This window comes from Crinia signifera, chromosome 6 (assembly GCF_055691185.1).
Source record: "Crinia signifera chromosome 6, ASM5569118v1, whole genome shotgun sequence".
In the NCBI taxonomy this organism is placed as follows: domain Eukaryota; kingdom Metazoa; phylum Chordata; class Amphibia; order Anura; family Myobatrachidae; genus Crinia; species Crinia signifera.
Genome location: NC_139222.1, coordinates 65,578,995 through 65,603,739, shown reverse-complemented (window position 1 = coordinate 65,603,739; position 24,745 = coordinate 65,578,995). Strand labels below are relative to the sequence as shown.

The window sequence follows — 24,745 nt, the reverse complement described above, 5'->3', positions numbered from 1 at the left end:
TGCCGGGACTGAGGTGCAGGAGGTCCGTCCAATACCCACGCAGTGCGTGTCCCAGGGTTCTCCTGACAGGCTCAGAACGCTGCTTAGAAAGCGCTGACAGCGCGTCCCAGCACCCAGAATGCAGCGGGGGAAGAAGCGTTGCTGATGTCACGTCCTTCCGTCTGACCCCGGTCCGGCACACAGGCAGCGCAGTATGATAGCCCTACAGCCACGCAGAACACCCGGCTTGGTCCACACCACAGCTCCAGCGAGGGCAGAACTGAACTGACATTTTTTAAATCAGATGCTCGGTGTAAACAGCAATACTGAATAATCATAGTCACCATTGTCTGTGGATTAGAAACTAAGGAGTAGATTTATCAAAATTTGGAGATCAACGTGAGAGATAAAGTATCAATCAGCTTCTGCTGTCTTTCAAACACCACCTGTATACCGACAGGAGTGGATTGGTTGGTACTTTATCTCTCTCCACAATATCCATCATCAGGCTTTGAAAAATCTCCCCTTCACGAAAGAACCAGAACAACACGATGGTCTAGATAACAGTTATATTAGGACCGACATCCATCCCTTCCCACACAAAAACAGACATCTGATGACGTATACACCTTTATTTTCATGTAGGAACACCAAGGAGCATAATAGGATGTCACACACCTACTTACGCAGAAAGCTTTCATTTGCAATTCTCCGCATATATCACTGTAAGAGCTTTTATCACACTGTGCATTTCTCTGCTCCGGATAACAGCGCTATTTACTCACACTTGTTATAAAAGTTGGGTTGGAGTGTGCAAAAAAGGATTGGCAGCAGTTTATTGTTCAGGCACCTGTATAGTCATTTACCATATCTGACTGTGTCCTATATTTGTGCCCACTGCGCTGTGGTGATTCATTAGAAGACCCTAAAGATGCCAGTTATGGGCGTGTAGCTCAGGAAGGAAGCATCAGGAGGGCTGGGAAAGAATTCCTGTGTCACTGTATTGCAACCGGCTGCCGGCTTTGCCCTGGCTGAGAGGGCATCTTTTGGCTTCTTTCCGCAGATAACCTCTTTAAACGTTCCGTGTAGAAACCATTAAAGTCCAACCTGTGGAATAAAAGGGATATCACAAGAGCCAAAACTGCTAAAATAATAAATTCAACTTAACTGAATTATTTAGTGACTTGATATTTGGAAAGTTACTGAAATCATTATGTACCAGGTACAGATTTGGAAAAAGAGGCAAATTTGATTTAAACCTGTGATATTTTTTTTTCTGTACAATCTGGAAATTTAGAACCTATTATACTCCAGCCATAGTCTTTGCGACTGCAGACTGAATATATTCATAACAATTTGCATATTATTCCCTAAAAATGGATTCTATTACAAAAGCTTTCTCTTGGTCTCAAAGTACATAGCAAGAAAAGATTTTTATTTTCAATATTAAACAATTTATATATAAATAGTTTTGTTTTTTTAACAAGGAAAGTAGCATCTCAAATATTTAAGCTGGGTACATGCTATAATATAGGATATATTGTTCTAGTGTGCTGTGGAACAAAACATTGTTCACATCATATTATAGTGTGTTCCCCTGATAAGCTGTTACTGGATGTCACTCACTGAATCATCCTATAGGATGTGCAGCACGTCCAATGCATCATGTAACAATACAGTGCACCCTCGCACAGCGAATGGTTTAGCGTGTACAGCAGATCCTATGTATGATTACATCTCATTGCTGGGTTAGCACAGGTGCTTGGTGTGTACCCAGCTTAAGGAAAAATATCCACTTTAAAGTCTCTAATATTTTATCATGTAACAAGCAAATGAGGGGAAGATGTATTAATCGTCTGTCTGGTGAGAAACGGTATTAGCGGTTATGTGTTTCTTTACCACTTCTCCCCCATGTACAGATGGAGCGCCTCCCAGCCAGCTTGAGGAATCGCCAGATACCCAAAGCTGGCGCAGGATGGCGGTCAGGCGGGCATCTCACACGCTCGCGTGTCCCCGTCAAGCGGCAGCGGGGATCAGTTTCCATTTCAGGGAGACAGGCTGGGTTAGTGGTAGCAACGGGGGAGCAGCGGGGAGCTGTCGGAGGGCAGTGGCGGGCTCCAACAGAACAGTGCACGCGAGTGCTTCCTTCTGTCGGATGGCGATTCTATCGCCAGGGGCAGCTCAAATGAGATCTGCTCAATCTGTACGATGATGTTGCTGTACTGCTAAAATATAGCATGCTGATATGCAGGGCAAAGAAGCGCTAACCGTTCTGGCAGCCACCAGTTTTCACTGCCCCGGGCTGCATGTGAGATCCTGTGTGAGTACTGAGATCTTGCACATGTACACTGGAGCTGGCCATGTGGGAGTCACTGTGCATCAGCCTGCAGCCATTACAATACATCTCCCCTGAGTAAGGTTTCTCCCATAGTTCCACATTAGCGAAGATTGTTGTGGACATGACAGTATAACAACACTGCTCACCTGTAGATGATGTTAATCATGCTGTGCTCGCAGTCATTGGTACTGTACATGCTTAGTTTATCCAAGAGGTCCATGAGGTGGGTAGAAAAGTTGCTATCAAAATTATTGATGGTGGATTCAAAGCCAGTCGAAGACTGAAATGCATCAACGTGCTCTGCCAGGAACTGAAAAAAGAGACCAGAGAATAAACTTTGAGTCCAACCGTATTTGCTGCACTCTATAGGAAACGGTATACTGCCTCTGTCAGGTAGTAGCCATTACCGCTTCACACGGTTTACCTTAGAGGTGAGCTTCTTTTTCATGGCCTCCTCTGTCTTCTCACTCTGTGTGGGAGGTCCCATCATTGTTCCATGCTCTAGGGTCAAACGCTGCATCTCTGTCTGCACCTGCATGCTCTGGGTGAACCTCTGACAAACAGGAGGCGGAGAGGGAAGGTTACACAGACCCACTGTGTCTTATGAACTGTAATCTCCTGTATAGCCACTAAACCAGATCTTACAAAAGGTCAGATCACAAATATACCTGGCATTACAAAGAGATGAGAAATTATATACCGGTATACTACTATTGTAGTGCCACATAGAATTGTATTTACCTAGCACAATCAGAATGTAAAATTCTAATTACATTTTCCTTTATTTGAAAGGAACAGGAAGGGCCTGATATAAATAGCTTGCGTGATGCAGGCACAATGGGATTTTGGTGGCTTAGCCCATAGGTTTAAAAAGCAAAACCTGAATCCAGTTTTTGCACCTATCTGAAGCTCTCCATGTTAGTGGAGAACGGACCCTCTGAAAGCTCTGAGCTTCCCATAGGAATAAAGGTGACAAACCCCAGGCACCTAGCTTAGGTTAGGTTTTAGTGGCCACATCAATAACAGCGGACAGCTTGGGACCAACAAGAACCTCCCCAGAGTATGAAGGAGACCCCAAAGCCTTTTTATACTCAGCAATGTTTCTCAATGGACGCAGACTACTGGAATAGTTCTAGTTTCAAACAGCATTTCTGTGTGGTTTTTTTTCAGCTAAAGTCAGCTTCTAGATTCCATCTCATCTCGGCAACAGTGCTGTATATAGACATCCGGCTTCCATTACAGATCCCACCAGTAGGAGGTGCAGGTAATATTTAACACAGTTCTTAGAGCTTCAAACACAGTTTTATGGCAGAGCTTTAATATTTCTGACATAAGCAAAAAGCATGAATCAAGTTTCCTTTGACAAAGCAGGCGATTACTGCACCATCAGTGCTGTATTCAGAGCAGTACTGACTACATACAGGTAATGTTTGTTTGGACTTCTCTCCCTATGCGTGGCTTCCTCCTCTTCGTCACACTTCTCATAATGTGCAAAGTCATCAGACAAAGGTTCTATGCTTGGAAGCTGCAATTATGTTAAGGTCTTCTTGCTTGGCTTTTTTTATGGGTACCTTTTTATTGTATACAGTCCCTGGGTCGACTGTCACTAAGTCGACCACTAATGGTCAACAGTGACAACTGGAAATATTGACCTATCATAGGCTGACATTGGCAGAAGGTCAACATGGACATGGTCGACACAATTTTTCACATTTTTTTGGGTGCAGACCAACTTGGTTCATATCCAAATGATCACAAAGTGAGAATATAAGAGTGTGCTGTACGCAGCAAGGCACCGTGACCGAAGCATGGCAAACGCAGTGGGCCATGCGAGGTGACGTGGTGCACTTACAGTGTCCATAGCAACATATTTTGACATAAACAAAAAAACAACAAAAAAAAAAACACGTGAAAAACTTGACCTTAAGCTTGCGTCGACCTTCTGGAAAAGTTGACCTATGGTATGTCAACCATTTGCAGGTGTCGACCTAAACATTGTTGACCCACTATACTGGGCCTGGCCAACCTGAAGCTCTCCAGATGTTGGGAAACTACAAGTCCCAGCATGCTTTTCCACAGTTTTAATAATAGCAAAACTGCGGCAATGCATTTTAGGACTTGTGCATTAACAACAGCTGGAGAGCCGCAGGTTGGCCATGCCTGCACTATACCATAACCCCTCTTGATTGTCTCAGTGTTGTAAGTGTAACCAATGGGCAAAAGCATGCTGGGTCCCTGTCGCCTCCGCCATCACCCGAAATGTCGTGGTTCGTACACTTCGTTTAATGTGTACCCAGCTATAACTACTGTCCTATTCTTACAGCGAGTACAAATGTGACATGTATATCACAAGTGTGTCTTTCTGGAAAGTACAACAGAATAACATTTGTGCTAATTTTATGTGTAGTAAATTTCATGACACAGAATTCATGATAGCTCACTGGTCTAGTTTGTACAAAAATAATAATGATAGACCAGACCTGTGGTTGTCAAACGCAACCCTGAGGTACTTCATTTTGCCCAGTCAGTAATTACCCACCTGACCCAGCAACATGGATTAACTCAATTCTGCATGATTAAGGAGATACACATAACAGGACTTATTGGTCTAACTCAGGGCTTCTCAAACTCGATCCTCAGGACCCCACACAGTTTACATTTTCCAGGTCAGCCGGCAGGTCCATTCATTATGCATTGACACATTTTAAAAGATCCACAGGTGGGGATGCGGTCATCTATTAGAATGAACTTAGGTCTACAGTCATTAGGTCGACCCCACTAGGTCGACTGGCAGGAAGGTCGACCTGACTTAGGTCGGGTCGACATGACTTAAGGTCGAATTTGCATAAAAGTCGACATGAGGAAGGTCGACTGGTCATAAGGTCGACATGGGTTTTTCACTGTTTTTTGAGCCAACATGTGCCGACAGGCGGTATTTCATGCCCTACCATCCACTAGGGCGTGGTGGGAGAATAAAATAGTATGCCGAGCGCAGCGAGGCACCGTGCCCGAAGCATTGCGAGCGAAGCAAGCAATGCGAGGGTCCGATTCTCATTGCCAACTGTGTCCATGTCGACTGTGTCGACATTCGGATAAAAAAACAGTGAAAAACCCATGTCGACCCTATGACCAGTCGACCTTCCTCATGTCGACCTTTATGCAAATTCGACCTTAAGTCATGTCGACCTTGGCCCATGTCGACCTTAAGTCAGGTCGACCTTCCTGCCAGTCGACCTAGTGGGGTCGACCTAATGACTGTAGACCTAAATGCAGTCTGACGAATGATCCCATTCCCACAAGTGGCACTAATTATTTCACTTGGGATTCTGTGAGGGAACCTGAAAAACATGCACTGTGTGGGGTCTTGAGGACTGAGTCTGAGAACCTGTGTTCTAACTTGATGCTAAAGCAGGAAACTAGCCTTCATTTAGAGAAGGGGACACTAGAAGTTAATAAGTGAAGTCTAATATGATTGAACCAGCAATTCAGTAACATTATGAAATGTTTACAGCTAAAATATTTTTTTCCCTATAAAAGGCTGGATATCTGTAAAACTAAACTTGTAGTATTAAAGAGCACTTCCATATTATAAGGCATTACTTTGCAGTGTACTGTAATAAATGATAAAGTAACCAAATGCTACTCACCTGCATGCAGTTGGTGAACATGACGCATACGGACATAAGTTTTGAGAAGATCTTAAGGAGTTCTGGGTTGGTAAGCATGCAGTCCTTCAAACAATTGTCAAGGAAGCTAGTGTGGTGGCTAAGAACATCATCTATGTTAGAAGCCTGTGAGAAAGTGGAAAGGCAAACAGAACATCTTTCATTTTTGTGGCACACAGTGAATATTGCAATCATGTAAAATTAATTTAGGAACTCCTTGTCCACTGTGAATCAATTCACCAATTGTGCTTCATGTGATACCAAAGTAACACTTGACCAGTGTTTCCCATCCTTGCTCCTCAAAGCAAACTAAAAATATCCGGGGATTTCAACCCTGCTATGGAGCAGGGTTGTTCCAGAGTTTAACCCGGGGTAGTTGCCCGGTCGATGCCGGTCCTCAGTGCATGCTGTCAGGCCGGGAATCCACACAGGCGGTGGGCGCAGATGGCAGGACAGGAGGCGGATGAAGATGACGCAGCTCTCTGGCAACCTCACTGCAGCCAGAGAGCTGCATCATTTGCGCAGCCGTCTGATCTGTCATCGGCGCTCACTGCCTGTGTGGATCCCCGGCCTGCACTGAAGACCGGCCACCTGCCGCAATCCCACCTCCGCCTCCATCCTGCCTACCCCCTCCCCGCCTCCTGCCCATACCAGAAAATGCAAGGACTTTTCTGGTGTGAAAGGGGCCAACCCAGGAATGCCCTGGCTTGATCCCTGCGCCATATTCCCGGGTGGGTCCCTGCATTTTCCGGTGAGAAAGGGGTATAAAAGTCCAGGTTTTAAAGATATCCATGCATGACCACAGCTGGTTAATTCACAATAATGGAGGCAATAATTAAATTACCTCTGCTGAATTATTGCTAAAATTGGACTGTTCGTGTGCCTCCTCTAGCCACTACAAATGAGGGGTATGCAATAAGTTTCACCAGAGGAGTCTGTTACATGCGCTCAAACCAGTGAAGTAGCTGGCGGTGTCCAAAGCAGGTATGTCCTTCTACATGCTGATTGGCTGTCTCCACTGCAGCTTCCAGTGACTCTAATGAATCCCACACATTTGTGGGTACACAAAGAAGTCACAGGGACCAGGTCTGAACTGAACAGTGAATGACCAAGTTCCAGGATTCATTCATGGGACAGAATATTCACCGCTTTCAAAGACTTGTGGGCAGGGCATTGTGGTGCCCTTCTTGGGCACCACAAGTTCTTGGACGATGCCTGGAAATGGTTTCCAGCAAGACGGACCAGCCTCTAATTGTGTACTGCTGCACGAGTGGTATGGTATCAGCCGTCATCTGCTCTGCCATGCTGCACTCATACCAGAACTTCTGAGGAGGTGCACCATCGACTGGGGTCAACTTGGCAAAATGTTGCTTGTTTTCTGGGTCTAAACTCTGGATCCAGGATTTATCGCCACTGATGATCTCCTAGGCAGAGTGTGACCCACTGCCATCAAACTTGGACGGTATGCTGTGGCACCAAGTCACCCAAGCCTCATTCTGCTCTCAAGTTAGCTGACAAGGTACCATGCATGCAGAAATCTTACTCAGATCAAGCTTTTCATGGCGTATCAGAGGAGATGCCCATCTCCTCTCCTGGTTTTCGACCCAACTATGTCTAGCACAGCAGATAAAATAGCACGTTAATGCACGTTTCAGCTGACGGCACAAGGGCCAACTTTCATAATCTGTCAAATTTCTAACTCCCCTAAAGTATGATCTGATTATTTTTACCTTCTACTCAGGCCCACCATTACTTATTCAGGAATATACTGAGCTTGGCAATTGAAATAGCATGACATATTTATACAACATGGGCTTTACCACTTTGGAACAAACGCGCAGAGGCAAAGATGATTTTATTGCAGTAGTTGAAATTGTTATAGTGCCATTATCACCAATTTGCCGTAATAATTGATAAATGCTCCATCAGCATCAATCAATATAATGCAGTTTGTCATTTCGATTTAGAGAACAGAAATAGTGTATATTACTGTAAAGGTAAGTAAAGACCAGCTATGTTTTTGCCGTGCTACTCACCGATTTTAGGTTTTTCTCCAGAACATGCCAGGTGGGCTCCATCACCTCAAACATCATATAATACTGAATGTTTTGTACGAAATTCAACATCCTCTGTCGAAGGGTAAATGCTCCGGCAAACCTGGTGTGAGAGAGAGAGAGAGAGAAAGAGAAATAAAAATAAAGTAGGTCCCACGTAACAAAATATCATACAATTAACATAGAATAACTTACAAAGTAAAGATGTGCACATGTGTATCATTTAGTAATTTTGACCGCTAATTAAGAACAAATTGACATCAAATTGCTACATGTGCAGGCTTTCCCTAATCAATAATGACCAGCAACAATAAATGAACGTTGTGAAAGAGATACACACACACACACACACACATGTATTAGATATACTGTACACTAGAATGCTGTATCTGTGTGTCTTCACATTTAGCTGTGTGCCAGTGCATTTGTCAGATGGAGCGAATGGTCCCTTTTACTCGTAAGTCACCCATGGAGAGAAGAGAGAAGGGCGGGGGGCACCGGGCTGCCCCATCACCAGTGTTCCCTCTAAGCTGTGCGCACGTGCGCGCGCACACAACTCGATGAGCGTGCGCACAGACATTACAACAGAGCGCACAAAGCAGCAGTGGTCCCTTTTTGCAGTTGTGGACTCAATTAATGTGTGTTTCACACATTAACTACATTGTGTGCTGTGTTTTGAATGTTTAAATGTTTATTATCATTTTGAAGTAAAGTTAACACAAATTCTGAACGTCATTTTCCAGTTATATATAAGTGACGCACAAAATATTAAATTTTCTTCCAAAGTTGCGCAGCCAAAATCTTTTGCCGCACACAGGCTTCGTAAAATTAGAGGGAACATTGCCCATCACCATATGGAAACGCCCAGTGTTACATGGTGTGTTCCCATGAGAACGCTGGGCTTTCTCATGGTAATGAGGCGGTGGCGCGAGTGCAGGGGGCTTGGCAGCTGACATCACCAGATGTCAGCTGCCCGCCCATATCCGTCCCGGCGTGCACGCATATGGAAGGGACTTGAAAGTCACGTTTATATGCGTGTACCTCCCACAACTTTCGATGGTTTATGCTAAACATCCATTCACAGCATGTGCGGGCGAACCAACGCTGCGAGGGGTGTGCAGACATTCGCCAGGTGGGGTTTGGTGGCGAATCATCCAGAATAATCCCCTAAATAACAGGGCCCGTGGCCAATATAATTAACAAAATCAGCCGCCGACATTGTTCAGTGACATAACCGAGACCCGCTGAACAGGCAGGTAAATAGGCTACATTGCCAAAGTGACCAGCATGTTCAGAAGACATCAATCATCATTAACAGCTTGCCTAAGTACTCATTGTTAACGATATTGAGTGTTCACACTAGATGAGATTGTGGACAATTTTGTTTAGAAGCCACTTTCTGTGCAATATTATTCACAATATCCTCAAGTAGTGTGTATTGGGCGTAACACAGTATACATATACAATGATCATGTAGGTGAATCTTACAAAGAGTATTCACACTCGTATGTGCACATTGAAAAAGCTCATTCACAATTCAAACACAATTTAATAAGCCATTCTTGGGCACATATCGGCTGTTCTCCTACCTTTAAAGGCCCATCCACACTAGGCCACTTTGAGCTGAAAGTCGCCCAAAACACCCAGTTTGAGCGGCTTTCAGCTCAAAGCCGCCCAGTGTGTATGCCACGACGATGAGCGCTGCTGTGCGCTCCTGCATCATCGGGAAAGCCGTTCATCTGCTGGTTATACCAGCGGATGAGCGGCTTTCAGGACGGCTTTGCATAGCTCTGCGCTACGCAAAGCAGTCCTCCCCCCTCCTTCTGCGCCAGGCAGGGGGAAAGTCGCTCAGTGTGTATGCACTGAGCGGCTTTCCCCGCAGCAAAGATTGGCATCATCGCTGTCCATACACACTGGGATTAGTTGCCCAGTGTGTATGGACCTTAAGACTTTGCTTTTTGGGGAGAGGGAAACCTACAATGAAATCTTTACTATGGCTGAACATCTTCTTTAAGAGTTTAAATTGCTTTACTGCTTAAGATCAAAAACAAATGAAATACTTTTTATGCCGGCATTACAGAGATTGTTACCATTTGGCAGAATGCAGGGAGAACTGTTTGGCAGCCTTATTGCTGATCCACACGTTGCACAGGAGTCGCTCTACATGTTTACAGTAGAACATGTGACGGAAAAGCATCTGGTAGCGGGTCAAAGCCTTTCTGTAATAGATGTACAAGAATAATTTCTAAATGTATTTTATTTAAATGTAATCATTAGGTAACAATAGGAAAAAAATAAAAGCAACTACTAGCGAGTAGACCGCTAACGATAGAACTGGAGTTACAAGCGCAGTTTTTATGTAAATAGAAAACAGAGAAGATTCAACAAAGACTAAATCTAATCGCTATCGCAGACATCGAATGGAGATCGAACATGGTTTTAAGCTTTTGATCCCGATTCGATGACGATTCGCATTGCCATTTAGCTGAAATCTAATAGCCAAATAGACAGTGCAGCCATAACTATATAGTGCAGATCTGTACTATATAGTCATGTTATAATCTTGCTCAAGTTCACACCATATGATATAAGGGTCAAAATTATTATCTTTTTCTTACATTCCACAGAGCCATTAGCAATAATAAGGAAAGATTACGTAGAAATGCAGAACTTCACATATAAATGGATTTGCCATAGACATTTGGGAGGAAATGAAATTCAGTGCGACATCAGTCATTGGCCGGTAACATTGCATGTTTTTCTTCGTACCGCAAGTAAACGTGCAAATGAGCCCACCATAGTACATCCGCAGCTGTACAATGCAGTGATGATCGGAGACACACTGACCTGAATTGGTGTTATTTTACTTTTCAGTCGTGCAGGCTGAACTACTATTGTTTTTTATTGCCATTGTTACAATCTGATCGCACTCTACCTGTTAATTATTAGGGAAAGAGGCCACTTGACAATATAATCAAAAGAGAAGGCCTCCAGTCCACTCAGCGCTAACTCCGTTGGATCAACATTAATCAAGGCTTTCTCCTGTTGTGTTTCAATGGCCAGGACACGGAGGAGTTGTGTGATCAGGTCATGTGTCATTAACTCAATCTGAAGAGAGATTAAAACACAAATCAATGGTCACCTTGCAACAACAACAACAAAAAAAGGGACACTAAATATATGCATGCCACGCAACACCAATAAAACACAGAAACACAACTGTTCAGTTGCCCATCAATATGGTAAGATAGGAACAGACAAGTAATCAGCATTGGTACCTCACTGTGTTGCCGTTATAAGTTTGATTCAGACTGATCAGAGCCCTCTCTGTGTGCAGTTTATAAGCTCTTCCCATGTCTGCATGCAGTCCTAAGAACGAAGGGGGTTATTCAGAACTGATTGGTTCTGTGCTTAATAGCAGAGCCCTGCAATCAGATGGGATACGGTCATATTGTCTACAGCATTTAGGTCTACAAGCATTAGGTCTACACTACTAGGTCGACCTGCATTTAGGTCGACATGACTTAGGTCGACAGGGTCATTAGGTCAAATTTTATAAGGTCGACAGGCAAAAGGTCGACATGGGGTCATTTGACTGTTTTATGAGTCGACATGTGCCGACAGGCGGTATTTCATGCCCTACCATCCACTAGGGCGTGGTGGGAGAATAAAATAGTGTGCCCGAAGCATGGCGAGCGCACGCAGTGCTATGTTGACTGGGTCGATGCTTGAAAAAATGAAAAAAAAAAAAAAATTGTGAAAAAAATAAAAAATAAACCATGTCGACTTTTTCGCTGTCGACCTTATGACCCTGTTGACCTTATACCTGTTGACCTAACACATGTCGACCTAATGACCATGTTGACCTTCAGTCAGGTCGACCTAAATGCAAGTCGACCTAATGGTGTAGACCTAATGCTTGTAGACCTAAATGCAGTCTGACGAATGATCCCATTCCAATCAGATAGCCACTGCACAGTCAGAGTGAAATCCCTCCCCTGTGCAAGCCTGCAAAAACATCCTGTACTGTGATTAGCCGCAACTCCATCAACATCGAATGATTTTTCCACTGTATACAGTCTGTGTCTAACCTTAAACCTACTCGGTCAGTGCTATAGAAACGGGCTGATCGAGGCCGGAGCCAATGTCACGCCCCTTCCCTCAAAGTGCTTTGGCACGCCAGCGGTTTTCCTAACACTCCCAGAAAAACGGCCAGGTGACACCCACAAATGCAGGCATCCTATCAATCAACTTGTGTCCAGTCAGTGATTGAAGGAAAAAAAAAATTGATGCTGGATGTTATCACAGGAAGGATTCGTGCAAGCCTACTGCGAACTGTATGCATGTACAGTCTAACGTTAATCGCCCGGCCTGTGAATTCACAGCCTTCAGATCAGGTCTGAATAACCCCTTAGATGTATATAAATTATTAAATGTTGTAGTGCAGTTATATGAGTGATGGTCCATCAATAATAATAATGCTACCTTAATTTTACACTTATGTGGGTAATCATTGTGAGAAAGGAATGAGTGTATGCAAAGGTTTGTGGATATGTTTAGTACATATACTGTAAAGATACACTGCACCAGGTGCTACATGGGAAATGCCCAATGCTTCAGCTCATTTAAAATACAAAACTTCAATATGTACCTCCCGTGTATCTAGTAAAAACGAACCCATGCCCTGACGAATTCGATTTCATGATACAAATTGCTGGTACCTTTAGATCATCCTTAAAAGGGTCCAGGTTTGCGGTACTCATTCTCAAGGCCAATTCCAACAAAGCCTCCAGCCGGGTTGGGATAATGTCTTCCACTGTTTTTTTCAGTTCATCCTCTGTTAAGTCCATGAAATGCACAAAGAAGTCACCCTGGTCCATGAGGAAGTAATGTTTTATGGACCTGTCAGGAAAAGTAGTTAGGAGATTGAAAAGCAATTACGTTGGCCAGATTAACATAGGTACTGAAAAAAGAAAAAGGTATACAGCGCTTGGGTTAGTCTGAATAATATGATGTAAAAATACAAATACATTTATTACATTACACAACAATTTAGAGAATTCTCCAATAAGAAAAAAATGGAAATTGCGCTCGAGCCCCATCATTTGCCTGGCCCCAACTAAGAGCCTATACACCATCTTGCTTCAGTCTTCATCACGGTGAACTTCTTTCCGGACCAGCCTTCACCAACTTGTGCCTTCACCTCTATTGCAGTGACCTTCGGCGGTGGCATTTCCATCACTCCACCAGCCATTCCTGCTCAAATCCATCTGATGTCGTCTGGATCTACACGCTGGGAAATAGACCGTAAATACCCAATTGGACATTATACGAGGCCCTGACATCTGACCATCACCGGTGGTAATTATACTCAACACCTTGGTCCATATAAACTGCCTTTTGTTCTACTCCGGAGCAATGTGCATGCATTGACTGTTTTTTAACATTCCCCCTTTTTTTATTAATTGCGCAATTTCCATTTTTTTCTTATTAGAGAATTCTCTAAATTGTTGTGTAATGTAATAAAGGGATTTTTGTAAGAACTTACCATTCGAATCCCTTTCTCTGATATGGTCCTGGTGACACAGCTCAACACTGGGATGTAGGAGGGTCCGAAGGAGCCAGGCACCTATCCTAAAGCTTTTAGAGGGTAGGCTCCTCCCCTACTGCATCCCCGGACTCTTCAGTTCAATCTTTCAAAGCCACTGGAATACATTAACTCAGTACAAACGCCTGCACATATTATATGCACATTTTATAACAATAACTGTTAACTTTTAACCATTTTAACATGAACATCATGAAACTTCTAGCATACTTACTGAGCGTAGGGAGGGATCGCTGTGTCACCAGGACCATATCAGAGAAAGGGATTCGAACGGTAAGTTCTTACAAAAATCCCTTTTTCTCTTTCAATGGTCATGGTGACACCGCTCAACACTGGGACGTTCCAGAGCCGGTCCTTTGGGTGGGTACGCTCAGGTCTGCAGCTCTCATCACTGCTCGCCCGAATGATGCGTCCTCCGACGCGAACTCATGGAATCTATAGAATTTGGCAAAGGTATGAACAGATGACCAAGTGGCAGCCCTGCAAACCTGCTCAGCTGTTGCCCCATGTCGAACCGCCCAAGAGGTGGCAACTGACCTGGTGGTATGCGCATTTATTCTGGCCGGCACAGGCCTTCCCACTTTGGTGTATGCAAAAGCTATTACAGATCGCAACCACCTAGCAATAGTCTGCTTAGATGCAGGCCAACCAATTTTGTGTATGTCATACAATACCAACAAAGTGTCTGTCTTTCTGACACTCTTTACTCTGTCCACATAAATGCGTAAAGCACGCACAACATCCAAACTCTTCAACTTGTCCCTTTTCTTAGCACCCTCTGGTGGTTGAAACACAGGTAGAATTATCTCCTGATTTAAATGGAAGGCAGAGACTACCTTCGGTAAAAACTGAGGCACTGTCCGAAGGACCGCCCTATCGTCATGAAAAATTAAGAAAGGAGATCTGCATGACAAAGCTCCTAACTCTGACACCCTCTTAGCTGATGCCACTGCCAACAAGAACACCAACTTCCATGTGAGAAACTTAAGGTCCGCCGACCTCAAAGGTTCAAAGGGTGCCTTCTAAAGGCATTCCAAAACCAGTGACAAGTCCCAAGGCGCTACTGGTTGTTTGTATGGAGGTTTCAACCTAGATACCCCCTGTAAAAATGTCTGAATTTCCGGTAAAATGGCTATCCTCTTCTGGAAATAGATGGACAAGGCCGAAATCTGCACCTTCAATGACTGAAGGCTTAGGCCCGATGAGAAACCATCTTGTAAAAATTCCATCATCTTTGATAATTTAAAATGAGATGTGTGTGACTTCCGTCTCTCACACCACCTAATGTAAGTTTTCCATACTCTATAATAATTTGCCGAGGATACAGATTTCCTGGCTTTAATCATAGTGTGAACCACTGCATCAGAAAAACCTTTTCTTTTCAAAATGGCGGTTTCAATAGCCAGGCCGTCAAAATTAATCGAGCTGAATCCAGGTGATTGAATGGACCTTGTCTTAGAAGGTCTGGCCTCAGAGGTAGACGCCATGAGTCCACAGATAACCTCTGAAGCCTCGAGTACCAGGACCTCCTTGGCCAATCTGGGGCCACTAAGATCACCGGGATCTTCTGCCCTTGTATTTTCCTTAAAAGTCTCGCCAGCATTGGTACTGGTGGAAAGGCATAAAGGAGATTCCCCTCCCAGGGGATAGTCATGGCATCCACTGCCTCCGCTAGTGGATCCCTCGTTCTGGCATAGAACCTGGGTACTTGATGGTTGAACCTGGATGCCATCAGGTCCACATCCGGAGTTCCCCACCTCGAGGTGATCTGCTGAAACACCTGCGGGTGTAAGCTCCATTCTCCTTCCTTGAGCTCCTCCCTGCTCAGGAAGTCGGCTTCTATATTCTCCACTCCTGGTATGAATATAGCCGATACAGCTGGAACATTCTGTTCCGCCCATAGGAAGATTCTGGACACCTCCCACATGGCCAATTTGCTGCGTGTACCTCCCTGGTGATTACGATACGCCACAGCTGTGGCATTGTCGGTCTGAATCCTTAAAGGGAGGTTCAGTAACCTGTCTCCCGCCAAGGAAATCACTTTCCAGACAGCTCTCAGCTCCAAGATGTTGATCGGTAAAGCTGACTCCTCTGCAGTCCACAAGCCCTGCAGCCTGAGGTCCAAGACTACTGCCCCCCAGCCCCTGAGGCTGGCGTCGGTAGTCACTACCAGCCAGTTCCAGGTCTGCAATGACCGACCCCATTGAAGGGAATCCACTCCTGTCCACCAGTTCAAGGAGTCTCGAGTGTCCGAAGACAGCACTATCAGTTCCAACTTCATGGTCTGTGTGTTTCCTGACCAAGCCGACAAAATGTTCCACTGGAACGCCCGAGAGTGGAACCTGGCAAATTGAAGCGTCTCGAACGACGCCACCATTTTCCCCAGGAGCTTGAGGCACCTCCATACTGAAATGCTCCGAGCTCTGAGAATCTCCTGGACTAAGGTGACCAGATCCCTGGCCTTTACCTCCGGGAGAAATACCCGATGGAGATGGGTATCTAGGATGACTCCCAAGAATTGGAGCCTCTGTGATGGTACCAACTGAGATTTTTGCAAGTTTAAAATCCAGCCGTGAGCCTGTAAAAAACTGATGGCTTCTGCCAAGTGACTCTGAAGCATGGCTGCTGACTCTGCTTTGAACAGCAGGTCGTCCAAATAAGGTATCACTGTGATTCCCCTGAGCCTCAGCACAGCCGCCATCACTGACATTATCTTTGTAAATACCCTTGGCGCGGTGGCTAGCCCAAAGGGTAACGCCCGGAATTGTAAATGCAGGTCTCCTATAGCAAACCTCAACAAGGTCTGATGTTCCGGGTGTATGGGGACGTGCAGATATGCGTCCTGGACATCCATGGACGCCAAAAATTCTCCCTGGTCTAGGCTCAGGAGCACCGACCGTAGAGACTCCATTTTGAAATGGTCTACCCATAAATGAACATTTAGGGACTTCAAATTTAGTATCGGTCTGAAAGACCCGTCTGGTTTTGGCACCAGAAACAAAGTGGAATAAAAGCCTTTCTTCCACTCTGCCCTGGGAACCGGAGTAACCACCCCTTTCTCTAATAGGGAGTGAGCTGCTCTCACAAGAGCTGTACGAAGCCGCGCTTCCTTTGGCAAAGATGTGGGGATAAATCTTTTCGGAGGCAGACCTCTGAAAGGAATTTTGTAACCCTGGGCTATAATGTCTAACACCCAGGCATCCTGGTATAGAGAAGCCCATGCGTCCCTGAAATGTGAGAGACGCCCCCCCACCTTTATCGCTGCCGGGCAAATCCCCTGACAGTCATGCGGAGGGTTTGTCCTCTCCTTTGGTGACAGGCTTCTTGTGAAAGGAGCCAAACTTGGACTTCGGGGTCTTGCCCCTAGAGGACTGAAACTTTCCCCTGAATGACTGTCCTCGAAAGGACGCACCACCTCTAGGGGAGGACCGAAAGGACAGCAGAAAACCTGGAAGCCTGCTTAGCCGTGGGAGCCGGCAGAAATGTACTTTTGCCGCCTGTGGCCTGTTTAATTATTTCCTCTAATTCTGATCCAAATAATAACTTTCCTTTGAAAGCTAAAGTTTCTAGGGCCTTTTTGGACTCATTGTCCGCTTCCCAGGCCTTAAGCCAGAGCACTCCTGGCATTAATAGACACTGTGGACACTCTGGTTGCCATTTTAAGTGCTTCCTCCTCTGCTTCTACCACATACTCTGCAGCTGCCTTAAGCTTCTCTGCCAGCAGCAATACACCAGGGTCAGCCTGCAGCATGGTGCATAATTCACTAGCCCACTCAATCATGGCCTTAGAGACCCAGGCTGAAGCAATAAGGGGACGTAGGGTAAATCCCACCCCTTCAAATATAGCCTTGAGGTTACCCTCCAGCTTTTTATCCACAGGATCTTTAAAAGCTGCACCGCCCTGTACTGGTTAAACAGTAGCCTTGGACAAACGTGCCACTGAAGCATCCACAACTGGCACCTTTTCCCAGAGCTCCGCATGAGACTCCGGCATGGGGTACAGACTAAGGAATCTCTTAGGCATTTGCAGCCTCTTATCAGGGGTTTTCCAAGCCCCTTCCAACAATTCCTGTAAACCTTCATCCGAAGGAAAGGTAACAGCCTCCTTACGCTGTCGCTTAAACACACCCTTAGCAGGAGTTTTATCCTCCACTGACAGTTTCAAAGCCTGTTTCACAGCTACAATAAGATCCTCTACTCCTGCAGAAGAGGTCTCTTCAAAATCATCACCCTGATCCCAGGGGATGTCAGTATACGCTCCCTCCTCCTCATCTACCAATGTAGGCATAGCATAAGACCTTTTAGGGGTCCCTGCAACATCAACATCAATCTTGTCTAGTATCTCACTAAACCTGTTGATCCCCCTAGCAGTATCCTGCATCACCTGAATAAAGGCAGGATCTGCCTGGGTAAGAGGCAAGGAGCCAGAGGATTGCTGAGATGATGGCATAGGTCTCTGAGATTCTACCAAGACATCACTCTGCCTGTCCAGTAGCTGCACCAAAGCGTTCACTGACCTGCCTAGGGCACTGGCCCACGCGGGTTCAATCTGCTCTGCCCTCTGAGGTTCACTCCCCATGGGTCTCACAGCAGCGCAAGTATTACATAAGCCCCCCTTGGCCATCTGCTCAGGGACAAATTTCTGTGTGCATACATTACACGCGCTCAGTGCAATAAGGGCTCCCTCCCCCAAAACCACAGCATGTTGCTCAGACATGATAAAAAGTGATATATATATATATATATATATATATATATATATACAGTGCATACAATTGATCTGTAAGCCAGCTCAGCTCCGCTGCAAGCGTTCTGAAAGGCGCCAAACACAGAGTGAGGGAAGAGACCAAAGTCCCTGCTGCTGCGGGGTCCGTGACTTTTGGCGCCAACCACCCCCAGTCAGCCGCTCCCTTGGTAGGATCTCCTAGTTCCAGTATCTCCCCCTCGACTGGGGACCACTTGGAACATGCCTGTAACAACGCTGCTGTCCTCTCATATAGGAGCTCAGCGTGTAAGCTCCGCATAAAATGGCCGCCGCCATCACGGAGCGCCTGTCCCCCATGATCCCCACCTAAACGTGAAGCCGGTTTCAGGACACTCCCGAGCCCAGGCAGCTTCTTAAAAGAAGCTGTAAGCGCTGCACAGGGAGGCCAGACAGCGTCTCCCTTGTGCACAGTGAGCTGACAGGACGCGCTTCTGTCAGCTCCTGCTGCGCTAGCAGTGTGAGGATTCACTATGAGAATCCTCACACTGTGCCTACCTAGCTAGAGTACAATTAATAAAATAATAAAATTCCCCTAACTACTCTAATTCTTCAGCTGCTCCTGCAGCTCTTTAGAATAGCACCCACTCCAGTGGGCACCTAACACGAACTGAAGAGTCTGGGGATGCAGTAGGGGAGGAGCCTACCCTCTAAAAGCTTTAGGATAGGTGCCTGGCTCCTTCGGACTCTCCTACATCCCAGTGTTGAGCTGTGTCACCAGGACCATTGAAAGAGAAAAATGTATTTGTATTTTTAGATCATATTCGTGTTTGGTCATCATTCAGACTAACCCAAGCGCTGTATACCTTTTCTTTTTTCTCTACCCACATAACAGGGAGCTTTACACAATCCCATATACAGCACCTTTAACTGGTTTCGCGGTTCACATTTTGTTCTTTAACATAGGTACTGCTCATTGGAAGAAATGTTATCATGGGTGAAGCACAGTAAGAGGCTTCCCATAATATCCCTTTAATCCAGGACAACTATGATTAACTATGGAACACATACAGGGGGAATAAAATACAAACTTGAAATTGCTGCCTGAAAAATTATGCACATGTTCTAGGGTTAGTACTGGTTCTGTAGCTGACCAAAATCAATATTTATCCACTATAATTCCCCCACTATATACCTCTCATATCTTCCCCCACTTTCTTCTGGCCCCCATACAGTACATCACAGATTTATCTGGGCAATGTCATGATCCCCCATGGCCGGGTTGGAGAATCAGGAATATTAACCATGTCACAAAATCCTGATTTCCCACTGGATCTCAGAATCAAGGCTGGAGATGTATGACAGCGATAAATCAGGTGTTAGCAATGTGCACTACAGTGATGCTGTGGAAGTGCACACCCCAGCATACCTTGCCACAGCTTACTTTGCCTAAAAGCAAAACTGGCAGGGCATGCGCGACAGCCTAACCCTGTTCTAAGTCATTTCTATCAGTTCTATCACTTTACGTCCCCTTTTACACTCTGTTTTTCTAACCATCTCTTGTAACTGCTTCTTTCCTGTCCACCCTAGCATTCACAATGTATTTTTAAAGCAGGTGCACTAACTACACACCCAAAAGCCAAAACTGCAAATATATTAAAAGGTTGTTTAGTAAGTCCAACCACTATTCTAAAAGTGAATGTGATGGAGTATAATTATAACAAACTCTGCAATCTAAAAGGGGTTTATTTACTAAAATGGGAGTTCTATTAAAGATGGGATGTTGCCAATAGCAACCAATCAGATTGTACTTATAATTATTTAGCACCTTCTAGAAGATAATAGATAGAACTGATAAGTTGCCCATAGCAACATCACATCTTTAATAGAACTCCCATCTTTGTTATTAAACCCCAAAAAGAGCAAAATTAAAGTACTTAGCATAACTTTGGTCAAAAATATATGGGCTCCCCAAACACGACTAGGTAAACTCGATTCCTATTTCCGCAAGCTTTAACCTTCATCTTACAGACTTGGTATAATTGGATTTTGAACAATAAATATAGGAATCATGAAGTTTAACAAGCCGAAACTAAGAAATGGGGCTAAATGCGAGAAACCAAAGGTGCGGGATTTATTGCAGGCTATTACATTTGGCCATGGTATTACTACGCAGGTTCACATACCGGAGATGAGCCACTAACTCCTTTTCCTCCATCAAGAAATCCAATAGCACTTTACTAGCATAACTGTAAGCTTTCTCAATTTGCTCCACATAGGCACGTTCCTTAAGGGTGTAGATAATCTCCTTAGCATCTGGACACGAAACATCATGGCCGCACTCTCGGACCACATTCAAGTATTTTCCTGAATAACAAAAAGATAAAATAATTATCTATAGACTATACAGAGACACAACTTCTTGCTTTATAAGGACCATACACACTGGGTGATTTTGAGCTAAAAGCCGCTCAAAACACCACATTTGAGCAGTTTTCAGCTCAAAGCTGCCCAGTGTGTACGGCCCGGCGATGAGCGGTAATGTGCACTCCCGCATCATCGCTGGGAAAGCCGCTCATCTGCTGGTATTTTTGTGGACAGCTTTGCATAGCTCTCCGCTATGCAAAGCCATCCGACTCTGCCCCCCGCTGACAGCGCCGAGCAGGGGTCATCGCTGTCCATACAGGCTGGGCATAATCGCCCAGTGTGTATGGACCTTAGGCTTTAGTGGAAAACACAAATAAATGCTTTCAAATTCAGATCCTATCTGTATCCTCTCCGGTTACCTGTACTAAGAATCTTGTCTGCCACTTTCTGCAGAAATGACGGGATCTGCTGTTGTACTATGGTGTATCGTTGATCCCAATACTTGTCATTATAATCCTCCTGGATTTTCTCTTTCTGCAACTTGTGTTCCTCCACCATGAATTCACTGTGTTAGCCAAATAAAAAGGGACCAGAGTAAAAACAAAAAAACATAGTTGTAAGATCAAAGACTGTAAACTCATTTGGGACAGTTATTTTTTATTTCCTATTTCTTATGATTTTATATAAATATTACTATCAGCTTTAATGACGTCGGGCCACGACGTCATCAAAGTGGCGGGCCCGCCCACCGCCGTTATCAAAGGGGGCAGGCCTGGCCAGCGCCGTCACCAAAGGGGGCAAGCCCGGCCCCGCTGGAGTCGCTGTGCTGCCGGGGAAGAACCGGGCATCCCCGTGCGGTGTGTCGGGCAGACACCAGGCTGTTTTAGCAGGGTGCTGCTAGAGGGGCAGGGCGCATTTTGCCCTTTAAAAATCGGGCAGGGCGCAGTGCCCCGCTAAAACAGCCTAGCGGGAACACTATGTATTACTATATAGGAGAGATTGTTCACCATAGGGGTATGGATTTTATGGTTGACAGTCATTAGGTCGACACTACTAGGTCGACATACTGCAAGGTTGACATGATCGACACAAGCATTAGGTCGACATGGTCTAGGTCATCAAAAGGTCAACATGGGGTTTTTCACTGTTTTTTTTTACCCGAATGTCAACACAGTCGACATGGACACAGGATTAAGTGCACAGCGTCCCCTCACATGGTTCACTGCCCTCGCCATGCTTCGGGCACAGTGCCTCTCTGAGCTCGGCAGACTAATTTATACTACCATCACGACCTAGTGGATGGTAGGGCATGAAATACCACCTGTCGGCACGTCGACTCAAAAACAGTGAAAAACCCCATGTTGACATTTTGACTGTTGACCTAGGCTATGTCGACCTAGGCCCATGTCGACCTTGCGGTATGTCAACCTAATGACTGTTGACCGTATCCCCACCAAAGCCCACTCGGTTGTTTTTCTCTATACTGAATCAGAATCTCTATCCTCCACCTCTATCTTTGGAAAAGACATACAGTAGTCAATCATTGTTGGAAGCTTTGTTACCCTCTTGTGTATAGCTGGAAGCTTGTAAAAAAATGACTAGTTTCATCCAAGCAATGGGCTCTTTAGGCCAATGAATATCTTTGGTGAACAGTCTATTATTTTTCTATTAACTGAATGCGTACCTTATAGTAAGACTATGTAGTAGTATCTTGCAAATTTTGCTGGAGGGCCTGCAACAATACTATAGATGTGATCTGTTACTATCTAACTGTCCAAACTAACTGTGTACTGGTCCTGTCTAATTCCTTTGCTGATGCCTTAAGGTGCCCACAGACACTACAATTGTACTGTGCTATGCGTTTTTGCCTGTACAATGGTTCTATACAATTTTTCTTCCAGCTTGCTATGAGATGTGCACTTGGATGCATGCGATGCGATGTGATGTGATGAACCCATGTTTGTAATGTTAAATTTCAGATGTAGTCTAAAAAGTACGTGCAGCACGTACTTTTTTAGACATACAATATCGGTCTCCCGGGAACGTGCATCGCACAAGCCCATAAACACCATCCAATAATTGTACATAAGATGCAATTTGTGCTTAAAAAGTACAAAACGCATTCAATAATTGATGCGTCTGTGGGCACCTTTAAGGAGCCCACACACGCACCGATCCCGGCGGTGCGATGCTATGCGATGGGGTGCGCGCTCCCGCGGCACCTCATTGCACAGTACAAAAAGTATGTGCTGCACATACTTTTTGTACTAGCTTTTTATAGCATAGCATCGCATCACATGCACATCATATGTACAAGGCATACGATGCGATGTGTGCTAGTTAAGCCCACAACGCACGCCGGGATCGACGCGTGTGTGGGCATCTTAACACAGGAAGCAGAACTACAAGGCAGCCGACCCTTCTTCTCAGATTATGTAATCAGAGTGTGTGTTACCGCTAGTAACTGCTCATACAGAAGCACACGGTGCCCAGATATACAACTCCTCCGCAGCTCAGTAGCATTAGAATGGCATGAACCCAGGACATACAGGAAGAAATGTTTTATCAACTTGTTGCCAGACTACTGATCATCCAACACATCGTAGATCATATTGGGCACATACAGTTTTTCAGTGAGTGAATGAACAAATGGCAAAAACCTACATTTCCTACCCACATGTGATTAAAGAAAGAAAGGCCATTGTGGTCAACAGCTGAAAAATGGATTTCCATCCTGTCAATCAAGTTTTAGTAGAATGGAATTTGATCGTTCAATATTAACATTTGGTGGGCCAAGCATGTGACATCTGAGGAACCGTTTAGTTATTGGCTGATAAAACTGGTAGCTTAGCCATTCCAGCACCAAAGATTTTTACCTGTAAGGATCATTGACAATTCCCCTATAAATCCACCGCTCCAGGATCTCAAAGTATGGGGCACTGGCTGCCTTTGTCAAATAGAGACATAACTCCTGGGCCTGGGTATCTCCTGTGTAACCAAATGTTCTGTCATGCAGGAGGCTGAGGGTGGCTCCACCCAGACACTCCCCTTTATCCAATGAACTGGCTGGGAAATAATGAAAAAAAAGAATCAATTTGATACAGCATATATCTGTACACATTTGTAAGCCATAGTGGAAGGTAATATAGCAACTATTTGACAAATTGACAGTCTTTCATTGTCTAAATGTCCCCATACACAATGCAACTTCTCTGAGGGGAGAAGTCACATACAATCCCCCTTGAGCTGCATGGGACCTTCCCAGGTGGCAGGATTGCATTTGATATATAACTTAAGGGGTCTTATTGTCTACGATATATTGCATGCAACCCCATCAAGTGCTGCAGAATCCAACAAACAAAGTGCAGCCCTTTTGATCTCCGGCTCCGATCCGCATAGGATCATACATCAGATCGGAATCTGAGGCAAAATACATGTGATTTGACACTTTCCATCCGATTTATCGCACTGATCAGTCGGAATCGGATGAAAAGTGCCCAAATTGCACTACTGTATAGGCACCTTAAGATGAACTAGAAAGATTGCACCTAAATGAAATATAAATAAATGTAGTGCACACTGTACAGTATATACCATTATTATTAGTAATGGCTAATTACTATAACAGTATATACCATTAGATTAGTAATGGCTAATCTTTGGCATTCTGGCTGTTGAACTACACATCCCAGCATGCACTGCATCGGTTTCCGAATAGCCAAATAGCAAAACTATAGCAGGGCATGCTGGGTGGTGTAGTTCAACAACAGCTGGAGTGTCAAGGTTAGCCATCACTGGTGTATATATGGATTTATTGCTATAGTCTAGTACCCTTGTCAATGATGTATAAACATTCATTTGGAAAATAATTAATAAGAAAATGTATGCTATTCTATAAGCTGAACATAACATTCCCATCTTAACACTATTATCAGCTAATAACAAAATGAACAAACAAACAAAAAAAACTGCACCCACATTTTTAGTGGATATTTTGAACAGCTCAGAGATGTTGGCACTCAAGGGGTTAAC

General features: G+C 44.7%; 1 protein-coding gene across 4 annotated transcripts in view; it reads right to left on the bottom strand.

Moving 5' to 3' along the window:
• Positions 1–596: 596 nt before the first annotated feature.
• TUBGCP2 (tubulin gamma complex component 2) overlaps positions 597–24,745 on the bottom strand; it is a 63,259-nt gene continuing 39,110 nt past the window's right edge. For all 4 annotated transcript variants that reach the window (XM_083146175.1, XM_083146172.1, XM_083146173.1 and 1 more), the window contains 11 exons: positions 23,590–23,779; positions 21,133–21,278; positions 20,533–20,713; positions 12,758–12,938; positions 10,972–11,144; positions 10,127–10,255; positions 8,019–8,139; positions 5,965–6,108; positions 2,742–2,870; positions 2,464–2,627; positions 597–1,086 (listed from right to left, as the gene is read on the bottom strand). In XM_083146175.1, the coding sequence (XP_083002301.1) occupies positions 975–1,086; positions 2,464–2,627; positions 2,742–2,870; positions 5,965–6,108; positions 8,019–8,139; positions 10,127–10,255; positions 10,972–11,144; positions 12,758–12,938; positions 20,533–20,713; positions 21,133–21,278; positions 23,590–23,779 (1,670 nt within the window). In that variant the 3' untranslated portion in view covers positions 597–974. The remainder of the gene's footprint in view (positions 1,087–2,463; positions 2,628–2,741; positions 2,871–5,964; positions 6,109–8,018; positions 8,140–10,126; positions 10,256–10,971; positions 11,145–12,757; positions 12,939–20,532; positions 20,714–21,132; positions 21,279–23,589; positions 23,780–24,745) is intronic.